At 33.3% G+C, this 21704-nt stretch overlaps 1 protein-coding gene across 7 annotated transcripts in view; it reads right to left on the reverse strand.

Annotated features, from left to right (window-relative positions):
- Nucleotides 1–21704, reverse strand: part of PTBP3 (polypyrimidine tract binding protein 3) — a 99016-nt gene that overhangs the window by 27758 nt on the left and 49554 nt on the right. For 4 of the 7 annotated variants that reach the window (XM_033123002.1, XM_033123001.1, XM_033123004.1 and 1 more), the window contains 3 exons: nucleotides 18444–18613; nucleotides 15316–15462; nucleotides 7446–7610 (listed from right to left, as the gene is read on the reverse strand). In XM_033123002.1, the coding sequence (XP_032978893.1) occupies nucleotides 7446–7610; nucleotides 15316–15462; nucleotides 18444–18613 (482 nt within the window). The remainder of the gene's footprint in view (nucleotides 1–7445; nucleotides 7611–15315; nucleotides 15463–18443; nucleotides 18614–21704) is intronic. The other 3 variants (XM_033123007.1, XM_033123005.1, XM_033123006.1) reach the window with 1 other exon arrangement.

Genomic DNA, 21704 nt, shown 5'->3' on the forward strand with positions numbered 1-21704 from the left:
CCCTGGTTACCAATGTTCTTACAGTATTTGTTCTACTTCACCACCACAAATGTTCATGGCTGGGGTTACTGTAATGCATTTTACTTTCCTCTGATACCCCATTTTAAATTTGCATCTTGAGCCAGAAAGTTGTCCTTCTGCTTCTAAGAATCAAAAGGTAAGTATTCCTTATGGTGGTAAGAATTTGCTATTATTGAATACTATGTCTGAGTGTCTTTTTAATTATCAGAAAGAATGATGAAGAAAAACTAACCTAAAGTAAATACAGGCAACAACGGAAAACAAATTCGACTACATCAAAATTAAGAACTTTTGTGTATCAAAGAACACTTATCAACAGAGTGAAAACGCAATCCATAAAATGAGAGACAATATTTGTAAATTACGTATCTGATAAGGGGTTAATATCCAGAACATATAAAGAACAACTACAACTCAATAACAAAAACCCAATTTAAAAATGAGCAAAAAACTTGAATAGACATTTCCCCCAAAAAGATAACTGAACAGCCAGCCAATAAGAACATGAAAAGATACTCAACATCACTAATCATTAAGGAAATCCAAAAAAAATAAGAGATATCACTTCAAACCCATTAGAATAGCTAGTATCAAAACAAACAAACAAAAACCAGAAAATATCAAGTGTTGGGGGTGATGTGGAGGAAAAAAGCACTCTTGGTGGGAAAGCAAAATGGTGCAGCTGTATGGAAAATATTATGGCGGTTCTTCAAAAAAACTTAGAATTACCATATGATCCAATAATTCCACTTTTGGGTATATGCCCAAAAGAATTCAAAGCAGGGACTCAATGAGGTATTTGCACCCCATGTTCATGACAACATTGTTTGCAATAGTCAAAACATGGAAGCAATCCAAGTGTCCAACCAAAGATGACTGGACAAAATATGGTATATACATACAAAAGGAAGGAAATTCTGACACACGTTGTAACATGGATGTACCTTGAAGAGATTATGTTAAATGAAATAAGCCAATCACAGAAGGACAAATGGTGCATAATTCCACTTGTATGAGGAACCTAGAGTACTAGTCAAATTTGAGACAGAAAGTAGAATGGTGGTTGCTAAGGGCTGAGAGAAGAGGAGAATGGGAAGTTGTTTAATGGGTACAGGAGTTGCAGTTTGGGAAGACGAAAAAATGTCTAGAGATACACAGTGTTTGGTGATGGTTGCAAAATAATGTGAATGTACTTAATTCCATTGAACTGTATACTTAAAATGGTAAAATTTATGTATATTTTACCCCCGCCCCCAAAAATAAAGTATCCTAACGTCCAAATACTCATTTTGGACATGATATTCTTTAACACAGAATTAGCTTAGAGTCAAACACATCTTATAGGAAATAATATCATTCTGTAAGATTTGTGGAACCAATTTGTCTTGGAAGGGCTTACTAGAAAATGCCCTTCCTTAAAAATTAGACAGTCTGAAAGTTCTTTATTGAAATTAGAAACTTTAAAAAAAACTGTAATTTCATTATGGTCACATTTCAGGATTTAGAACTTTGGGAACTTAATCCTCATTTAACTGTGTTTTGAACAATAAGAAATTTTTTGTTTTTTTCTTTTAATGAAAATTTTTGTCCTGTCACAGGTATTTTCTCAGTACACCCTTGTGTCCTAGATAATATTCTTTAAAAAAATACCAAATTTACCTTCTTCTCAGCTGACTCAAATAATTTGAATTTTATGTTGTATCTTTCTTTAAGATATACTGTAGGTATAAACGTTCTTCGGGAAAGGTCTTATATTTTCTTAATTTTCATCCTTGGCGATACTGTGGTGTTGCACGTGCATGCGCACACACACTAATCTATATATTGTAAGTGCACCAACTGGGTGTTTTTTCCTACCCGATAAATGAGTAGCAAAGACTTTATATATATGTGTGTGTGTGTGTGTACACACACACACACATATATATATATGAATGGACATATAATAACTGCCTAACTTCCCTCTTTCGTACTGCAGTCACAGGTAGTGAGTGTTCTGAAGAACAAATCAGATTATATTTTTCACTGCTTAAAATTCCTCACTACCTCCCGATTACCTGCTTGGTAAAATCCAAGCTCTATGGTGTACCACACACAATCTTGCCCTGGTGTACCTCTCCAATCTCATCTCCTGAAACTTTTTCTATCACATCATCTACATAAACAATATGCAGTTGTCTATAGTTCTCCAAATACACCAAGAGGTTTCATACTTCTATGCCTATACGTGTGTCTCTTCCCTTTACCTGGAACTCTGTGCCTAATACCTAGTAAATTTTCATTTATCTTTTTCAAAACTCAGTTCAGAGAAGGGAGTTAATGCCACCAGAAAATTCTCAGCCTCCCCCAAATATCAATAGCTAGTTCTCTTTCCCAAATATTATCCCCTTCTTGGCCTCATATGAATATTTATCTTGTTTTACTTATCTTGCACAATACATATGTTTACATATCTGTGTCCTTTAATTAAAAAGCTCCTTGAAGTGTATGTCTTGCCTTAATCATTTCGATTTCCTTTTTTTTTGTTTTTGTTTTTTTATTGGGGAATATTGGGGATCAGTGTGTTTTTCCCGGCCCATCAGCTCCAAGTTGTTGTCCTTCAATCTAGATGTGGAGGGCGCAGCTCAGCTCCAAGTCCAGTCGCTGTTTTCAATCTTAGTTGCAGGGGGCGCAGCCCATCATCCCATGCGGGAATTGAACCGGCAACTCTGTGGTTCAGAGCTCGCGCTCTAACCAACTGAGCCATCGGGCCGCCCTAATCATTTCTATTTCTTGAGTACAATTCCTGACACCTAAGAGGTACAGAGTAAATGCTTTTTACTAATTTATAAAGAATTATACTCTGAGACCTAATTGGAGAGTCACGGTAATATGCAATTTTTAAAAATGATAAATATTCTTGATGTACAATATCTCACTAATAAATAAGAACATATAATTTGCTCTAAAATTTAGGATAATTTTATATCAAATTCTGCTACAGAACCTAATTTCCACTTAACTTTCATATTTTTTAGTATTTAGATTCCTTCTCTCATTTAACTTGAACAGTAACCGGATGGACATCCTTACTGACAGCTGTGTTTGGCTGTGTGTTTTTTATCTGAAAGTGCTAAGAAAACATAAACTGACTGAACTGGCTAACCACGATAGCTCTCTAGAGCCCCCTGGATTGTATTTACTGAGAGAGTAGCTACAATAATCAACCCGATACTTTTGAATAAAGTAAGCAAGCATCAACATTAAGGAATCTAGAAAAGCCTAAAGTGTGATTTTTAACATTTTTTTCATAATTATCAAAATACTAAATTTTACACAGATTTGGCCTCAAAAGATTAACATTCAGTAAAGTTTAACATATATAGATTTATTTTTATTGATTATAAGGTCTTTGACTCTATTTCCCTCATATATTTATTTTGCTATCATAAACATAGACAAGTAAATTCAACTCTTGATATTTCCTGTGCATTGCATCTTTTCAGACTTTAATTTTACCAGATCAAATTCTGGTAAAATTAATCTTCAGTGTGATTTTTATAACAGAAGAACTTGCCAGAAACTAAAAATGTTCACTAGCATTCACTTATAAAAAGCATATTCATATTAGAATTTTTAAAACTATCAAGCATACTGGCCACAACTTGTTTATAATAGTTTCTGTAGCCAACAAAACAGTATGACTTAAAAACCAGAATTTTATATTACTAGTATTGATTCTTTATTTAATACCATAATAATTGATTTTTGCAAGTTATTTATCTTTAGTCTGCAATTCAAAAATATAATCCTTTGTCCTAAGAGATTTGTCTATTGGACATTCATAAAATGTCCCCATGTATAACATAACAATACTTGGAAGTAATGGATTACACGAGAATACGGTTTTGAATTACTCCTTCAGAGTACAAAGGAATTTTTTAATATGCAGGACTGAGATTACATAATGATCAATGAGTGCCTTCTTTATCTGCAAATACTCTCCAGGTGACGCCATTCAATCCAATGGCTTTAAACCACCACCCACAAGCTGATGATCACCAAATCTCTAGTCCAGAATTCTTCTACCCAATCCAGACTTATTTCCTAACTGTCTAGTCAACATCTCCTACTGGGCTGTCTAATAGGTATATCAAACCTAACATGTCGAAAACACTCTGTTGATTCCTGCCCTATCTCCCACCCCTGCCCCCAAATCTTTTTTTCTCCTCCGTCTTTACTATTTTGATGTAAGATAGCTCTATTTTACATTAAAGGCTCACAGCCCAAATCTGGAATACATTCTTTGGTGGCTCTTTCTCCTCATAACCCACATCTACTCAACCCACCAGCAAATCCTTCCAAATATGTCCATAATCACCACTTCCAGTGCCCATGTCCTTACCCGAGTCACCACCATCTCTCATACGGACTATGACAAGAGCCTCTACTTGTGCCTACAGTTTATTTTTAACAGCACCAAGAACGATTCTGTTAAAACATAAATCTATCATCTCACCCTTCTTCTGAAAATCCTCCAATGGCTTTCCGTCCTACTCAGTATAAAGATTATAAAGGCTTTGTACCATCTGGCTCCCGACCCCTTCTCTGACTGTTACCACTCATGGCTTTCCTACTTTTTACACTCCAATGACTAGCCTTATTTCTGATATTTGAACACATTAAGCACACCTCTATTTTAAGCATTTTGCACTTGTTCTTTCTGACTGGATTATTATTCTATCACATACACACAATACTTACACCTTAACATCCTTCAAGCCCCTGCTCAAATGTCATCATATTGGAAACACCTCCCCTACCTTTCCTCATCTGAAATAGCACCACTTCCACCTCGGTCACTCTCAACCTCTTACCAGGAGCTAAAGGAAAAACACTAGCTCCTACAGATGTTACAGAGCAGTTTAGCTAATGTCAATTCTTCAGCTAAGAATATAAAATAATCCTCTAATTAATTTTAACAGTTGCAAGTAACTCCACACTTCCTTGCATTTCCTCATCTCAATATTCATTGCATTTTATGCTATTAACTTATGAAATTGTATCTTACCCACAAGACTACAAAAGCAAGGATCAGTTTCTTACAGTGCAATTTACTAGCATCTGACGATTACTAAAATTTCCTGAGCATTTAATATGTAGCAGGCACTGTTCTAAGTGCTTTAAATGCATTAACTCGTGTAATCCTCACAATGAAGGTATAAAATAGAGACCATCTTCATTTATCCCCATTATACAAATACGTGAAAGACATAGATGGGGTAAGTTACTTGCCCAAGGCTATAGAGGCAGTAAGAGGTAAAACCAGGATTCAAAGCAGCTCCAGACTCTGTATCCTTAATCATTACGCTATAGGATACTTTAATTGGCTGATGGGATAGCGTGCCAGGGGGAGAGGGCTTAGTTAACGTAATTAGAGAAAGATTCTCTGAGGAGGTGAATAATAAGCTGAAAACGGAATGACGCAGAATTCAGCTAAGTGACTACCTCAGCGAAGTGTGTTCTAAGTCTACAAAATAGGAGATACGCAGAAACGGAATAAGCTGGAGAGAAGGGGAGAGAGGATCAAAGCCACGAAAGAGTGCTAAATAAGCAGAGGAAGTGTTAGGAAATGAGGTTAATGAAATGGGGAGCGGTCTGCATATGGGGGCCTTAAGAGCCTTGGTAAGGAGTTTGGATTGATTCCAACAGCAATGGGAAGGAGCATTAAACAAGGGAGCGCTATACCTGAAAGGCTGAGTCCTATCCTGATGGCTATTATTGAGTCTCAGAATTACTCTTTAGCTGAAGGACCCCATAATCTCTTGGGAGAGAGACAAGTTTGTTACTGTTCTTAGGCAGACAAATGGAATAATAGGACAGGACCACATGATACTGGCTAAACTCACTGCCACTTAGGGCATGTTGAGCCATAGGAGCAAGAATATCTTTTGTAAAACTGTAAGTTAGTAGCTACAATGTTACAGTAGCAAAAACAAACAAACATACAAACAAACACTGGATGGATCACAGAGGGCTCAATGCCACTTTGTGGAATAAACAGAAGAGAAGAAAATCTACCAGAACAAAGAATCCAATCACTCAAACAATTCCCTTTTAGGGAAAAACAGTAGCTATAGATACTACTGTTACAGCCCTCCCTAGAAAATGCCTCACTAATGCATACTTAGAAAATGGTACTCAGAAAACAATCATAGGGAACACAGTGGGCCTAATAAATGGTATATTTTGATATTTACACACATGGCGAAGAACGTGTATTGGGAAATGTATCCCAGCTCTATTACCAGTTGGTACAATGACTGTGGAAATGTAACTTAACTTCCAAGAGCCCCAGTTTCCTCATTTGTAAAATGTGATAATAGGATAAGATGCATTTCAATTCTTAAATACACATGCACACACACACCCTTATAACTCTCCACTTAGTAGAACAAATACAAAGATTAGGAAAACAGTTAAATAATTTTGGACTGGCCTGGTATTATGCTGGCAATATATATAGATATAAATATGAAAATAAGCAAGTAATATCTTAGTGTTTTAATATTGTAATGTATATATTGACAAGTATAATGAAATGGAATTAATATATAGCTAAACGGGACAAACACTAACTGAAGTTTTTAGGCTAGATGCCAAATATTCTATGTTACAGATAACGAAATAACTGCATGTTACATTTTGAGGGTATGTATATATGGAGTGTTAGTTAAAAATATAACAAGCATACAAAACACTGGACTTCACATTAGAAGGCTTGAGTTTTAGTTGACTCTTCAATTACTCTATAATATTCAATGCATCAATTATCTGAGTTGCAGTTTTATTCACTGTAAAATTACAAAAACTAGGTGACCTTCCAGTCCTTAAATTCTACATATTCATAGTAGGCCATGATTTGGTAGACTGCCTTTTATCAAGACACTTTAGACATATTAATGGGTAGTCTATGAAAGCTACATTGGGTATTGGTCACTAACACGATACATCCATGTTACATATAAGGAGTTATTACATACCTTCCTTTCAGAGTTTTTAAAATAAAAATACTCAAATGTAAGAAGGAGTTATTAGGAATAAATTAGTTGTTTTCTATATTGATGTTACTTTCTCAGGAATAACTTCTACCAATGCTTTTAATAGGAGTCTATGCTTTATTCATTTTCATGCTTAGGTATATACATACAAAAAAAGAATGTCTGACACTTTTTAAAATCAGGTCTTTAAATTAGTAAAAGGGGGCTGTCAAAAATGATCTCTGATTGATACTACTTCTTGCATGAAATAGGATGCTGAAGAATTTTTATTATTTAAACAAATACATCAACCAAAATCGACCAGCTAAAAAACTAAAGATATAAAATATCTAAAGTTACTGAGGTCCCATTTGACTCTGCTTTCCTAAGACTGCTCCTCCTTACCTGATGAAGAACTTCCAGAGTAACGGGGTAAAAGAGGTTTTCAATAATTATTCGGAGCACAGGGCTCTGCCCAGGTAGGATTGTGCCTTCATTGGTAGGAGCTCCAGGCAGGGCCAGACTTCCCGACTGGACAGCACTGACAGCCTGCAGTGCAGCTTGGGCTCTCTAAAGAACAATCCAAAATAAGAACTTTTGGTTACACAGAAGAATTTTACATGAATCCTAAAAATCAGGTAATGTAAAATAATACGAAGTACTATAAATAAAAACATACATATCTACTCTCTCTGAATGCACATATCCTAAATTTATTAGTTTGATGCAAAAGAAATTGCGGTGCTTGCAATTGTTTTTAACCTTTTAAATCGCAATTACTTTAGCACCAACCTAATATAATCAAGAGTCAAAAGACTTGCTTTCTTATCACACCGACACAATATTTAAGATAGTTACTTAAATTTACTCCAAGAAATTAAAAAATACATGGCAAAAAAAAGACAATTTGGATATTTTTATTCATAATTTTAAATGACAATAGGAAAAAAGACAACGTGTAGGTAACATTAAACACCACTTAAAAAGCTATTCAAGTTCCTCTTGTCTACCCCACCCCCGCTCTGAACAACTGAGTTCTAAAGCCTTTGGGTGGCACGTGAGAGAGTACATATGGAGGAGGAGAGGAGCTGTGGTGGTTCAGAGTGGAATAAGAAGGGCATCTCTATAGGAAGACATCGTAGCATGGAGAATCAGAGCCTGAGCAGCATGAAGAGAGCATCCACGTGGCAGGGCTGTCTGGCAAGAGGAACCTGAGCCCAAACAAAGGAAGGAAAGTATAAGTGGGGGTTGCTCACTGCTGGATATAAGAACCTGAGGAGCATGAGAGGGTAAGAAAGGCATCCAGAGTATAACCTGGCCAGGAGTGCCAGAGCCCAAGGAGAGTCACGAAGGGGTCCACATGAAGTAGAGAGCCAATGTGGTGAAGACAGTCTGAGTATAGAGAACAAGAGGTTTATGAGGGCCTGAAGGGGCAAGGAGGTAATTAATTCAAAGGAGGGACATCCTGGCATGGGATGGCAGACGCGTTTCTAAATATCATGTTCTACTAAAAGAAACCAGGGTGCTAAAAATGTCTAGTTCCAGATTTGGAGCAAGGAAAGCACAAGTTGAGGATATAAGTTCTTGTTTTTATGAGTTTTTGTTGTTTTTATTTTACCAGAATGCAAAGAAGTGTTCAAAGAATGATAGGAAGATGCCAAAGGGACATAGAAAACAACCTGAAGGGGCTCCCACTGGCCAAATACAGGACAATTTGAAAATCAAAAAGTAATAATTGTAACAAATAATAACTCATCAAATAAAATAGATCTTTACTCCATACTGATATAAACTGACAGTTAACAAGGAAACAGTAGATTTACATTGCCTTAAAGTATTTGCCCCCAAATATTCTTCTTTCCCTGTACGTCCTAACTTTATAGTGGAGAAGCCAGACAAACACCAGCCTAATCAAGTGATCAAAGAGTATATCACCAGTAATGCAACAAACTGAAATTACGTCCCACCTGACAGGATGCAATCAGAAAAAAAACACACATAACTTCTGTAATATTTCTGTCAAAGATACATACACTGAATCTAATCACAAGGAAACATCAGACAAACTCAAACTGAGGGAAATCCTAGAAGATAAAATGCCTGTAATTTTCAAGTGTCAAGGTCATGACAGTCTAAGAAAAACTGAGGAACTGTTTCGATTAAAGAAAATTAAGAAGATGTGACTTCTAAACAGAACACGTGATTCGGAATAATGTTTGGTTTGCTTTAACAAATGTTATTGGGACAAGTGGTAAACTTGAATGGGGACTGAGGACAGAAGGGAAGTAATGTATCAATGTTAATTTCCTGATTTTGAGCACCTTATTCTGGTTGTGTAGGAGAATGTCCCTGTTTATAGGAAATACATGCTGAAAGTATTACACAATGCAGACCAGATTAGCAATTTATCCCCAAAATGCCTCAAGAAATCAAAAGTTGTTTGTAGTTTATCTGCAACCATTTTCTAATTTTAAAATAATTACTTATAAGATCAAGTAGGTGAAGGAGGGAAAATTGAAGGGAAAAAAAACATGGTTAATGATTACTGAAATTAAATTCAAGTTTTCATCAATATCTTGTACTATACTTATTGCTTAAGAATGGTGACAATTAGTAAAATATTTGTGCCACAAAATAAACTTCAAAGTAGCTACTTCCATTTTCACATATTGTGTTCACTTGCAATTTTAAAGGTCACAGTACTTTGTGTGTTGTTTTAAATGAACATTTCTTGTTTTGTTTCATGATTTTAATTTTTTACTTTATGATACCATCACTCTAACATGAGATAAGTGGTTTTCTAACATTTTGCTATGATAAATAACATTAAAAGAAGTATCTTTCTGAAAATTGGCATCTTTTATTTTCTATATGCTTAATAGCTGAACAACTCCCACTTTTATACATATGTACAGTCATGCACTGCATAGCAACATTTAGGTCTACAAAAGATTCCATAAATGATAGTGGTCATACAAAGATTATAATGGAGCTGAAAACTTCCTATCACCTAGTGATATCTAAAACATCATAATGTCATAGCACCACGTGTTACGTGTGTGGTGATGCTGGTGTAAACAAAACTATTGGACTGCCATTATATAAAAGTATACACATGCAATTATGTACAGTACATAATACTTGGTAATGATAATAAATGACTATGTTACTTGTTTATTTATTTACTATACTAGCTTTTTATTGATTTTAGTGTACTCTTGGCTACTTATTAAAAGAAAGTTTGCTGTAAAACAGTATGGTGTGTTACGCTGCCAGTATAGCCTCATTCACCGCATTTACTGTGTCCCTTAATTGCATCATTTTCTCTTGTGCTTGATTTAACCTCGTGTTATTTTATAAAGTTAGTATAGCCTAAGTGTACAGTGTGTATAAAGCCTAGAGTGGTGTACAGTCATGTCCTTCTCAGCCACTCACTTCTCACTCACTCACTGGCTCACCCAGAGCACCTTCCGGTCCTGCAAACTTCATTCATAAGTGCCCTATACAGGTGTACATTTTTAAAAAATCTTTTATACAGTATTTTTACTGTACCTATTCTGTGTTTAGATATGTTTAGATGCACAAATACTTACCACTGTGTTACAATTGTCTGCAGTATTCAGTACAGTAACATGCTGACAGGCTTGAAGCGTAGGAGCAATAGGTTCTACCATAGAGCCTAAGTGTGGTAGGCTACACCGGGTAGGTGTGTGGAAGTATACCCTATGATATACTATACACAATAACAAAATTGCCTAATGACATATTTCTCAGAACATATCCATGTCGTTAAGTGGCACATGACGTATGACCTTTTTTTCTTCCAGAGCAGTTTTCTGATGTTTACATTTCTTTACAGATAGTTGGTATACAATATATTAGTTATAATAGTCTCATGTGTACAATATAGTGATTTGACATTTTTATACCCTACAATGTGATCACCCCACTAATTATAGTATTCATCTGTCACTGTAAAAACTTATCTGAGCACTTGAAATGTGCCTTGTGCAACCGAGGAACTAAATTTTGTTATTTTTCTATTTACTTAAATTTAGCCACATGTAGGTAGCAATTACCATACTGGACATCACACTCTAAAATGACCAGGAAAAGACACTATCACAGTGAGAGTGAGAGTCTAAGTGGAACAATGGTCCCTTTTCCTCTCAGATTAGGATGATTAAATCTTATCAAATTAAGCCTGTACAACTGAGAGAAAACGTAACCTCACTGACTTTACTTCATTATCCCTCTAATAATTCTATCAATCCTTTGTTATAGATATGTTTGCTGCTGCTAGTATTACTGTTGTTGTTCCTCTTCACTCCTTCCTCTTTGGCATATCCACAGTGGAGAATATGAGAAGCCATGGTATATATTGTCCTAATCATTCCAGAGTTTTTAATGTACTCTGTATTAGTATTTCATAGAGCACTGAGCACAACAGTCTCTCAGTAGCAAGCATGCAAGCAACACTTCTGACAACAAAATTCTGAGAAAATAACGCCTCAAAAAGTAAGACAGCTTTACTTTATAAGTAACTCTAGAGTTTCAATTTTTAATTAGGCAAAAACATTTAAGTAAAAAAAATGAAACTGAGGTGTACTCTCTATGGAGAACAGATAAGTCAGAAAAGAAAAGTGAGAAAGGTCTTCTTAATATGAAGAGATATTTTAAATACACAGAAGACATAATGTCTTGTGAGTTGGATGCTAAAAATTATGACACAGAATTCCCATTATGGGAGATAATTTTTAAATGTTTCACTAACAAACTCTCTGGAATGGTTACACTAACTATTAATGAAAGAAATAGCAGAAAGATGATAAATAAAACCAAATATTTTCTTAAGGTGGGGGAGGAAAATACACTTTAAGTAAAATTTAAACATGCCTGATTAATGTGAAAAAGACATTTCTAAGATTGAAATGAAAATGAATATTCAATAAAATGCACAGATCTTAAGGGTTTAGTTTGATGACCTTTTAGGAAAAGTATTTTAGAAAAAAATCCTTCTATGGTCATCTTTTTGCATATTTATAAACTTCCACCTATAAGGTAAAAAAAAACTGTCTATACAATAATGACTGCTACTAACACAACCATTTCTCAAATGCTGTACCTCAAAATATGATCTAAAATTTTAACTATAATTTTAGTTTAAGTAAAGGGACAAAAATACTTGATATTCACCTAACCCTCTGGCAAATATGTCCATAAGCTAGAAAAGAAGTTATGTCCATGTTTTAGGATATCTTGCTATTCAGAGAACAAAAGAGAAACAGTAATTTATCAGCTTCCCAAAGCTGTCAGAATAAAAGACACTCTGTACATTTTATATATGCAATCAGGTACCTTGAATTTTGAATTCAGCTTTGGTGAAGAACTTTGAAAAAAATAAAAATTATATTTTATGAAACATCAATGCATAGAAATTGCACAAAAATAACAAAATAGAAAGGGTACTGGGAAGAAATCAAGGCTATCGAAGAATAAACTAGGTCATTTGGGCTGGCTTTGGTTGCCAAGCAACTGGGATTTCTCACTGTTCCTCTTTAGAATAATCCAGTCTTTAAGAGTTTTATTAAATTGTTTATTTCTTCTTCAAGACTTATACTAACACAGGAATCATACTAATGAGAAAACTGCATGACTTACATAAAGGAAAATGAAAAGCTTTACTGAATGATAGGAAACAAAACATAACTTCCTACTCAAAAGGACCAGAGAGCAATATAAATGTTAATTATCATTAAATTAATCTATAAAATCAAACGAATCTCAATTGTACTTTTTGGGGATAGAAGTTATCAAAAGAATTATAATATATCTGGAGAAATAAACAAAATATATTAAGCCGTTAATTTCAGAAAAGACACAGAGTAAAGAACGAGGCTTTGCCGTATATTAAGCCACAGGGACATTGAAACAGGAATGGAACAGATAAGAATCCAAAAGGTAGTTCAAATTAGACAATTAGACACAGAGTACATACCACGTGAGCAGTTTACATGTGAGGGTAGATCAGGGCCATGCAAGGAAAATGTGCATGCCTGGCTAACAGGTGTATATAGGCATGTTGTAAGGTAGGGATAGCACGTGTATGGAAAACTAGAATGTGATAAAGGACATGTTTCCTATGAGTGGATAATAAATGGGTTACAAAAAAATAACAAAGCTTGCTTGGTTCGATATACTAGAGGTGCCAAAAAAAAAACCAAAACAAAACAAAACAAAAAACAAAGCAGAAACTGATCACTGGCAGTAAAAAAAGGCCAAAGCCCCATCACCAAGACATTCCTAATAAAAAAAGATGTACACATTAAAATAAGAACTAAAACATAAAAAGTAGGAGAAGATAGGTTAAAAAAAAAAACATTAAAAACAAAATCTTACTAAGCTAGGTTTATGAGTATGGTACCGAAACTGTAATGTCTTGAGAGATTTGAATGTTATATAAAAAGTCAAATGGCAGCTTCTAGGGGCTGGGGGGAGAGGGAAGTAGGGAGTTAAGTGTTTAACGGGTACAGAATTTCAGTTTGGGAAGATAAAAAAGTTTTGGAGATGGATGGTGGTGATGGGTTGCGCAATGTGGATATACTTAATGCCACTGAAATGTACACTTAAAAATGGTTAAAATGATAAGTTTTGTTATGTATTTCACAATTGAAAAAAATGGGGAAAAACCCACATTAACAGAAATCACTATAAATACTTTACAAGTTATTGAATATAAGTTACGTAAGATAAACAATAAGATCTAACTTCTTACCTATCGTATTAACAAAGACAGAAAAACTGTTTGCTCATATATTATAAATAGCACCCTAAGTGGGCACATAATCTTTACAGAAAGCGATTATGCAACATGTATCAAAATATAAAATATGCATATGCTTAGTCCCAGCAATATCACTGCCAGACATGTAAACTAATAAGATAATGTTGCAAGTATGCTAAGATATATAAAAATGTTACTACAGTACTATTTGTAAAAGCATAAAATTGGAAACAATCTCAATGTCTATTATCAAGAAACTGGGTAATTATAGCTGCCCTATAGAAGGGAGTATTGGGTAGTCATTTAGAAATGATAACATAATTCTGTATTTGTTCTCATGAAACAATGTCTATGATATCTTATAGTGAAAAATAATAGCTTTCAAAACATTATAGAGTTCCATCGGTGTAAACTTATATACATAGACAATAATACACCTGAATAGACAAGGGGCACACACCAAAATGTTAGCTATCTTTGCTTTTTGTTTTGTTACTTGGATTGCTTTTTGTTGTTACTTTTCTAGATTGTTTGAATGTTTTACCATGAGCATATATCCTATTTGTAATTTAAAAGGCAAATTTTCATTTAAAAAAGTCTACACTATTTAAAAATATTAATATTTCATTTATTCTTAAGTTTATATAGTTTATTATATGCCATTAATATCTCTTAAAACAAGTTAAGGATTATACACAGGAAATGTCACTGTTTTTAGAAATGTGGAAAACTGTAATTTAAATTCAGCAGCTTGCATTATAAATAACTTTCAACACAGAATCAAACAGCTGGAGTTCTTCTGCCTAGAGCAAGAGTAGAGGGGACATTTTCTTAATATATTAAAAAAAACAAAACCTCTTTCTTAAAATGTACTTGTTTTATGGATAACATTTTCCTATCCTTAAGTAACTTCAAATTACTATTTTAACTACTTAAAAATCAACCTGGAGAGGCACAAAAGATTAACATGAACTTTATCAAAATAAAAACTAGAAAATGAGGTAAGAAATATTGATATTCTACATTCCACATTTATCTTGAAATCATAAATAAATCATTTAATGAACACGTCTATACAAATTCTTATTAACATCTCAATTACTTAACATCACAACAGAAGCACCACTCAACTTCTTAATGCCTTTATTATATATTCTGTAAAAAGAAAGAATTGACTTCTCAAGTTCCTTACACTTGAGATTTTAAGATATATAATGATGTTATTGTTTTCTCATGAGAACAGTTTCAAGGGAAAACTACTATCTACCGTTTTTAACAGCGTAACTGCAAACTTCAAACATGTTTCTAAATGGCTCTACTTTCTTATATTTAAGCCTCAGGTAAGAATTTACACATACAATCTTTACTAATAAAGCATTCTAAGATGAAGAAAAACATGATTTTTTTTCCCTCTGAAAAACACACAGTTAATTTTAAGTTATTACATCATGTGTTCTTATAACTATTTTTATAAATGCCTTTAATACTTACAGCTTGATTAGGTAGATTGTCAGTCTTAAGCTCTCTGTGATTGGAATACTGAATAAAAATAGGCTGGCTTCGAAGGTGAGGAGTAACAGGAGTGTAATAATTCACCATAGTAACAGCAGCTTCCTCAGAAGCCATTTCTAAGAAAGCCTGCAATAAACACAAGAAGGTAAAGTGAAAGCTCCTATTTTTGAAAGGCAGCTAAGAACTACTTTGTCATTCTAGCTTGCTCTAAACTCATGCATTCTCAATAGAAATAATATTGCCCTCAAGGGGATGAAAAGATTTTTGCTTCAATGTATATCACTGATATTAATTGGAAACATATTTGAACAGTTGGGTTCAGTAAAGGATTTGGGGTTGGGAAATTGCCAGATGATGAAATGATTTTATGTGGTTTTTGTTTTTCCTTTTATTTATGTTTGTCCTACACTTAGAAATAATTAAAAGGCAAAAATAAATGTGTGCATCGCTACTATAAATCGATGCTTTCAGGTATTGGGATTTAACAGTTCTTTTCTAAAAAACATTCTCAAACAGAGATCGGGCAAAGTGATTTGTTCTTCTTTATCTTTTTATAAAATAACTTTAAGAAAACAATTAAATAGAGCAAGTCCAGAGGCTCAACTGTTCAAAGTAGGGAAATGGGAGAGAATCCTATATTAATATATATTTTTTACTACAATAGAGCATTTAATTAGCAAGCACACAGTAACCAATTCAAATAATGTATAAAACATTTACAATTTATTTATAAAATATGTATTAAGTAACATTTATGGAACACAGGAAATGGCAAGTATCTATAAATCAAACTTTCTTAAGTTTATAGTTACCTTACTTGGCAAGTGTTTCCTCTTGGCAAATATTACAGGCAAATGAATATTATTAACTTGACAAATGTTAAATATAATGTTTAACTGAATCAATTAAATGAACTAATAATATCCTATGAAGTAGTAAGTACTGTTAGCCAGATGAGTTGATCAAATACCACTAATTAATTAATTGATCCAAAATAAATAAATAAAGGTTCACTATCTTCAAGGAATAAAATAGACTTCGAGTCATTTATACTACCTAAAAAGTATAAACATCCATGATGTACTTTAAATCCACTATTTAATTGTACTAGTAATATACTTTTTCTAATTTTTCTAAGAAAGGGTAAAAATGATCAAGGTAAAAATAGCTATAGGAATAGTTCCTATCTTGTTTTTAATCATCTTTTCAACAAAAAATTTGTAAAATGTATTCTAATAATCATTATATGGGGAGAGGGTATCTTTCTGCAAACTCCTTATTACATGTTAAAAACTAACTCAGTGTTTAACATCAGTCACACAAAGAAAAAGCTAAACAATGTTTTTGAAATATTACATGATTCTTGTCATGGGAAGTGTTTCCTAAAAGTATATACAACCTAAAAATTCATATGTAAAAATAACTATTCCATATGTTGTCTGGTAAAAGATTCATGTTTTTCTAAACTATCTAGTCAAAAGGATCAATTTTCATAATGTGCGTGGAAAGAAAATCAAAGGTCACCAGCCACAGAAAGACTCTTTAAAATAATCCTCACTGTGCCCTCAACACTCCACACCTCCAAGTACCATGGGAAAGATTACTCCTGAAAGTAGTTCTAGTGACTCATGGCAGAACCTCTTGCTGAAGTATATATTACTAATAAGATATTTTTCAAACAGAATTTATGATCAAAACACAAGCAATTAACATACAGTTCATTAGCACTATTGATAAATATAAACCCAGAACCAACAGTAGAGACAAAGGAAACTATGACGCTGCATATACTACTGAAACATGATAATATAGATGACACATGGCTGCTAGATATCTCACAACCATTAGACATGGCCATGTTGATTCTTTTCAAATCACGCAAACCATACTACTCTCAATAGTGGCAACTGTGTTAAAATAAAATAAAGATCTAAGTACATGCACTATCTCCAAAAGATGTAACATATATGTGTAAACACAACAAGGGCTGAATACTAAGAGTTGTTATTTAACTTCTATAGCTCTTATTGATCACATTTGAATTAAACAGGGATGTTAGTTTAGTAATGATAGGGGCCTGAAACAGACATCATCATCCAATCTCTAGCAAGTCTAATGCTAATCAACTTATTTATAAATATATTTATAATGTGTTTCTTAAGTTTATTATTTAAGAAAAGTGTAAGAAACATAGGGACTTATCACAATGTAGTATACAATGTCTAGGGCCCGGATTTGTCATTTTCTTTTCAGCAATGCTCAGAGTAAAAGATTTTCAGGACAAGCAAAAACTAGGAAAGAACTAAAAAATGCATCCCACTGGGGTATGAATTGGAACAAGAAAGGACGTGATTATTCAAATCAACATGACAAGTATTATATTTTTGTCATGATCACCAAAGCAAGTTTCCTTATTCATCTTAAAAACTGATTAACTTCTGAAATGAGGAACCTCTTATAGTCTCTTTCAAATTATTAAAGAAGCTCCCGTGTTTTCCCAAAAATAAGACCTAGCTGGACCATCACCTCTAATGCGTCTTTTGGAGCAAAACTTAATATAAGACCTGGTCTTATTTTAATATAAAAGACCCGGTATAATCTAATCTAATCTAATCTAATCTAATCGGGGGTCTTATATTAATTTTTGCTCCAAAAGACGCATTAGAGGTGATGGTCCGGCTAGGTCTTATTTTCGGGGAAACACAGTACGTATTAATTCTACAACTAAAACATATTAAACATTTTTATATGATTTTAGAAATCTTAAATGTCCTTTAATTTGCCAAATGAGGTATAATTTATATCCTCTCTGTTAGGGTCTTGATATATCACAAGATATTTTCATAAACCATTTTGTAATTAAGAATATAAAATGTATTTTTTTAAGGAGGAAAAAGACAAGTCAATGAATAAGAAATAATCCTGTTTGCTGTGCTAATATTTTTGTTTGTTGCTTCCTGTCATATAAAAAAATTCTAATTTAAAAATTACTTCATGTAAATAGAATGAAATTTAGAAAGTACAGAAAAGTTCAAGAAAATAAAAATCATCTTTAACACTAATACCCAGAGATAATCACTATGGGTGAATTTTTAAATATTACATACCTGGCTTTTTCCTTTCAACATCAAAAGATTAGTTACTTTGCCAAATGGTAGACCTAATGATATGACCTCTGCTTCGGTGACATCACTTGGAATTTTGCGAAGATGGAGAACACGGGAAGGTGAACAGGGAGGTCTATCTCCTTTAAATTTCTTGTTGTCATTCCCATTAGCTAAAAAATATAAAATTTTAAAAAAATTACTGAAACTAATTTGGGTTGACATACTACATTAACCATATTGTCACATTTGATCCTCCAAGGGTTAGAGGTTTTGAAAATTAGGGAATTATGGGGTTGATAGGGGGAGAGGAGATAAAGACACTGGAAAACAAAACTATCCATTTTTCAATAAATGGGTTTTGGGATTTTTCACTACACGTTATTAAATTTTTTAAAAATTTAAGTCTGATGTTTAACTTCAAGGAAAGTACTGGGTAAATTAATTACATATTTAGAGGTAACAAATACCTCTAAACAGTCAACTATTTGTTGGAAATAGAGAGCATTTATGTTTTTAATGCATTTTTAAATATATTTTTCTAATTTGTTCTATTGCTAAATAAATAAGAACAGTAACTTTTAGGGAAGACTATAACAGAAACTTTATAATTTAAATATCCTAAAGGGATTTGGAGTTGAGCTATGTTTATGCAAATTAAGTTTATTTCTTAGGGGTTATATATTTTTTATTAATCTATTTTTTAAAGCTATTTTTTAGAAGCTAAATTGTGGTTTCCCAGAGTCACCTTATTCCTTATTACGTAACAGAAGCTCTTAACATAAGCATGATCACCTTGTTGGAAATGCAAATTTTCAGCCCTACCCCAGATCTACTGAATCAGAAACTAGGGTGGGACCCAGCAAACCTGTGTTTTAACAAGTCCTCCAGGTGATTCTGGTGCAACCTAAGGTTTGAGAACAGCTGTTGTAAAATAAAAAAAACCTTTACCCTAGTTCACAGCTAAATTATATTTAAATCCTATTGTTTGAACACTGACAATAACTAGAAATGAGAAGCCTGTAACAAATACTCAAATTTAGGTACATAAGATTCAGGTATGTTTTTCCCCCCAGAAATAGCACCATGTAAAACTAAATGCTAGTTATCTGAAAGCCAAATGTTTCGTTAGTGTTTTTTTTTAATAATAAATACCATACTTAGCCCTATTAGGAGGCAAACATAATTTTTCCAAATGTCTAAAATTACCATTTTTCCAAACACTCATGTAACTGTACAGATGTACAGTGATCCTAAATAAATTTCATGATGGCCACATAAAAATTATATAGCAATATTTAATACTCATATCTGTGACATGGAAGGACTCAACTTGCTTACAAGTGAATAGGTTGACTTAATACTCAACCAGCACTTACCCCGAAATTTCTATGTTCCTGAACTCACGCAGCATCCTACCTGGATCCAAAAGACTATCAATTCCCAGAGGTCCTTACAACTCTGTGACTGTATATAGCAAATGCTTAGGCCAGACTGTGGAAAATAATACACAAATATCTCCTTCTCATCATCAATCACCACGAAATATTGATTTTTTTTCCATCTAAAATGACTGATTACATTTTCATCTCCAGTGCCATGTCACCAACCTCACCTATTATCTTGTCCCCTTCCTTCCTTTCCTCTAGTCTCACTCCCATCAACCTGGACTCAGATCCAACAACATTATCAATCTATCTAAAATAGTGTATCATGTCCTTTATCCTACTCTAAAAACCCTGACAGCCTTCCTACATAAAATGTCCATTAGTTTCTAGTTTTCATTTACACCGTCCCATATGAGTCGGCACATGAAAATATACTTATTAATCTTATTAATTTTAACAGATGAAAAGACAGAGGTTCAGAGATTAAACTATTTCTGTACACAGCTGGCAAGTGAAAAAAGCATTACTGAAACTGAAGTTTAAAGGTAATTTTTTTACCACAAAAAAACTCCTAGAAAAAAGTAAGCAACTTGATACTGACATTATACATTTTCAAAGTATGTGCTGATTTATGTGGATTATAATATCACTGTCACTGGATTAGATTATCAAACATCATATCCTGGATAGGAGTGAAAGCCAAGTCTGGAGTACCTTTTTGCACCCTCCCTGTGAGGTCTAGATGGCTAGACAAAAATACTACCACCTTATGCTCTCTTAACCAGAACAAGGTGTTAAAAGACTGGATGAGGCTTTTATCTGTTTACTCAGACTATTCCAAATGAATGAAAGAACATTAAGAAGGTTGTTTCTTTAACAGGATTATTCATAATCTCTGTAAAACTATGTGTGAGAAAAAATGAATACCTATACAAGCTATTTGAGCTTATGTTGCACTATTGAATAAAGATCTATGGTGACAAATTTTTATTTTTAAAAAATGCAATTATAAGTCACCATTTTAGGTTAATTGTTCTGCATTATAAGAGTGACTAAGCTATGTCATGTGCATGTGCTTTGAAATTAGACATCCTGTTCTAACCAAGTTAAACTTGACATAAGCCTCAGAGTCCTTTGTAAAATGGGTATAAACAGGGCTATTTTGAAAACTAAATTAGATGACATATTTAAATGTTAGGTGCAATGTCTAGTATGTAGTGATTAATAATATATGTCTAGGTTTTCTTAATTGTTTTACCTAAAAATATATATTTTTTCTACTTTTTCGTTGTTAAAATAATGATTGTAGGCAATATGACTTTTTTCTCTTGATGTTCTTCCTTTGTAAAATTAATTGAAAATTTTATCATTTTATGAAATCTAAAAATCTAATAATTACTCATCTAGAAGACCCCCAAAGAAGTTACAGCTAAAGATTTGATAAATAATCTGAAAGAAGAAAATACATACAAAGCAATCATATGGTCAAAATTTAATATAGTCAACAGGAAACAAATTCTAATGCAATGGTCACATAACTTTGAAAAATTATTCTCTGTATAAAAGGATACACCAGACTTCAAAAATTTTGTTACGGAAATAAGCATTCAAAATACTTAGCTTGTATAAATCTTGTATTGTATTGAACTGAAAACTACCAAATGCCTACTACATATTAGTCATATGTTCCAAAGAGATAAGTGGAAGAGGCTTTATAAAAATTCATATATTCCCATGTCAAAACTGGAGGAATCTACCAGGAAAACTATCCTAGAAATATAGATCTTTTAAAAAATTCAACTTGATTAGGGTATATTTTAGATACAGTAAAATTCACCCATATTTTAAATGCAGAGTTAGACAACTTCTGACAAAT

Source organism: Rhinolophus ferrumequinum, chromosome 12, assembly GCF_004115265.2.
Source record: "Rhinolophus ferrumequinum isolate MPI-CBG mRhiFer1 chromosome 12, mRhiFer1_v1.p, whole genome shotgun sequence".
NCBI lineage: Eukaryota > Metazoa > Chordata > Mammalia > Chiroptera > Rhinolophidae > Rhinolophus > Rhinolophus ferrumequinum.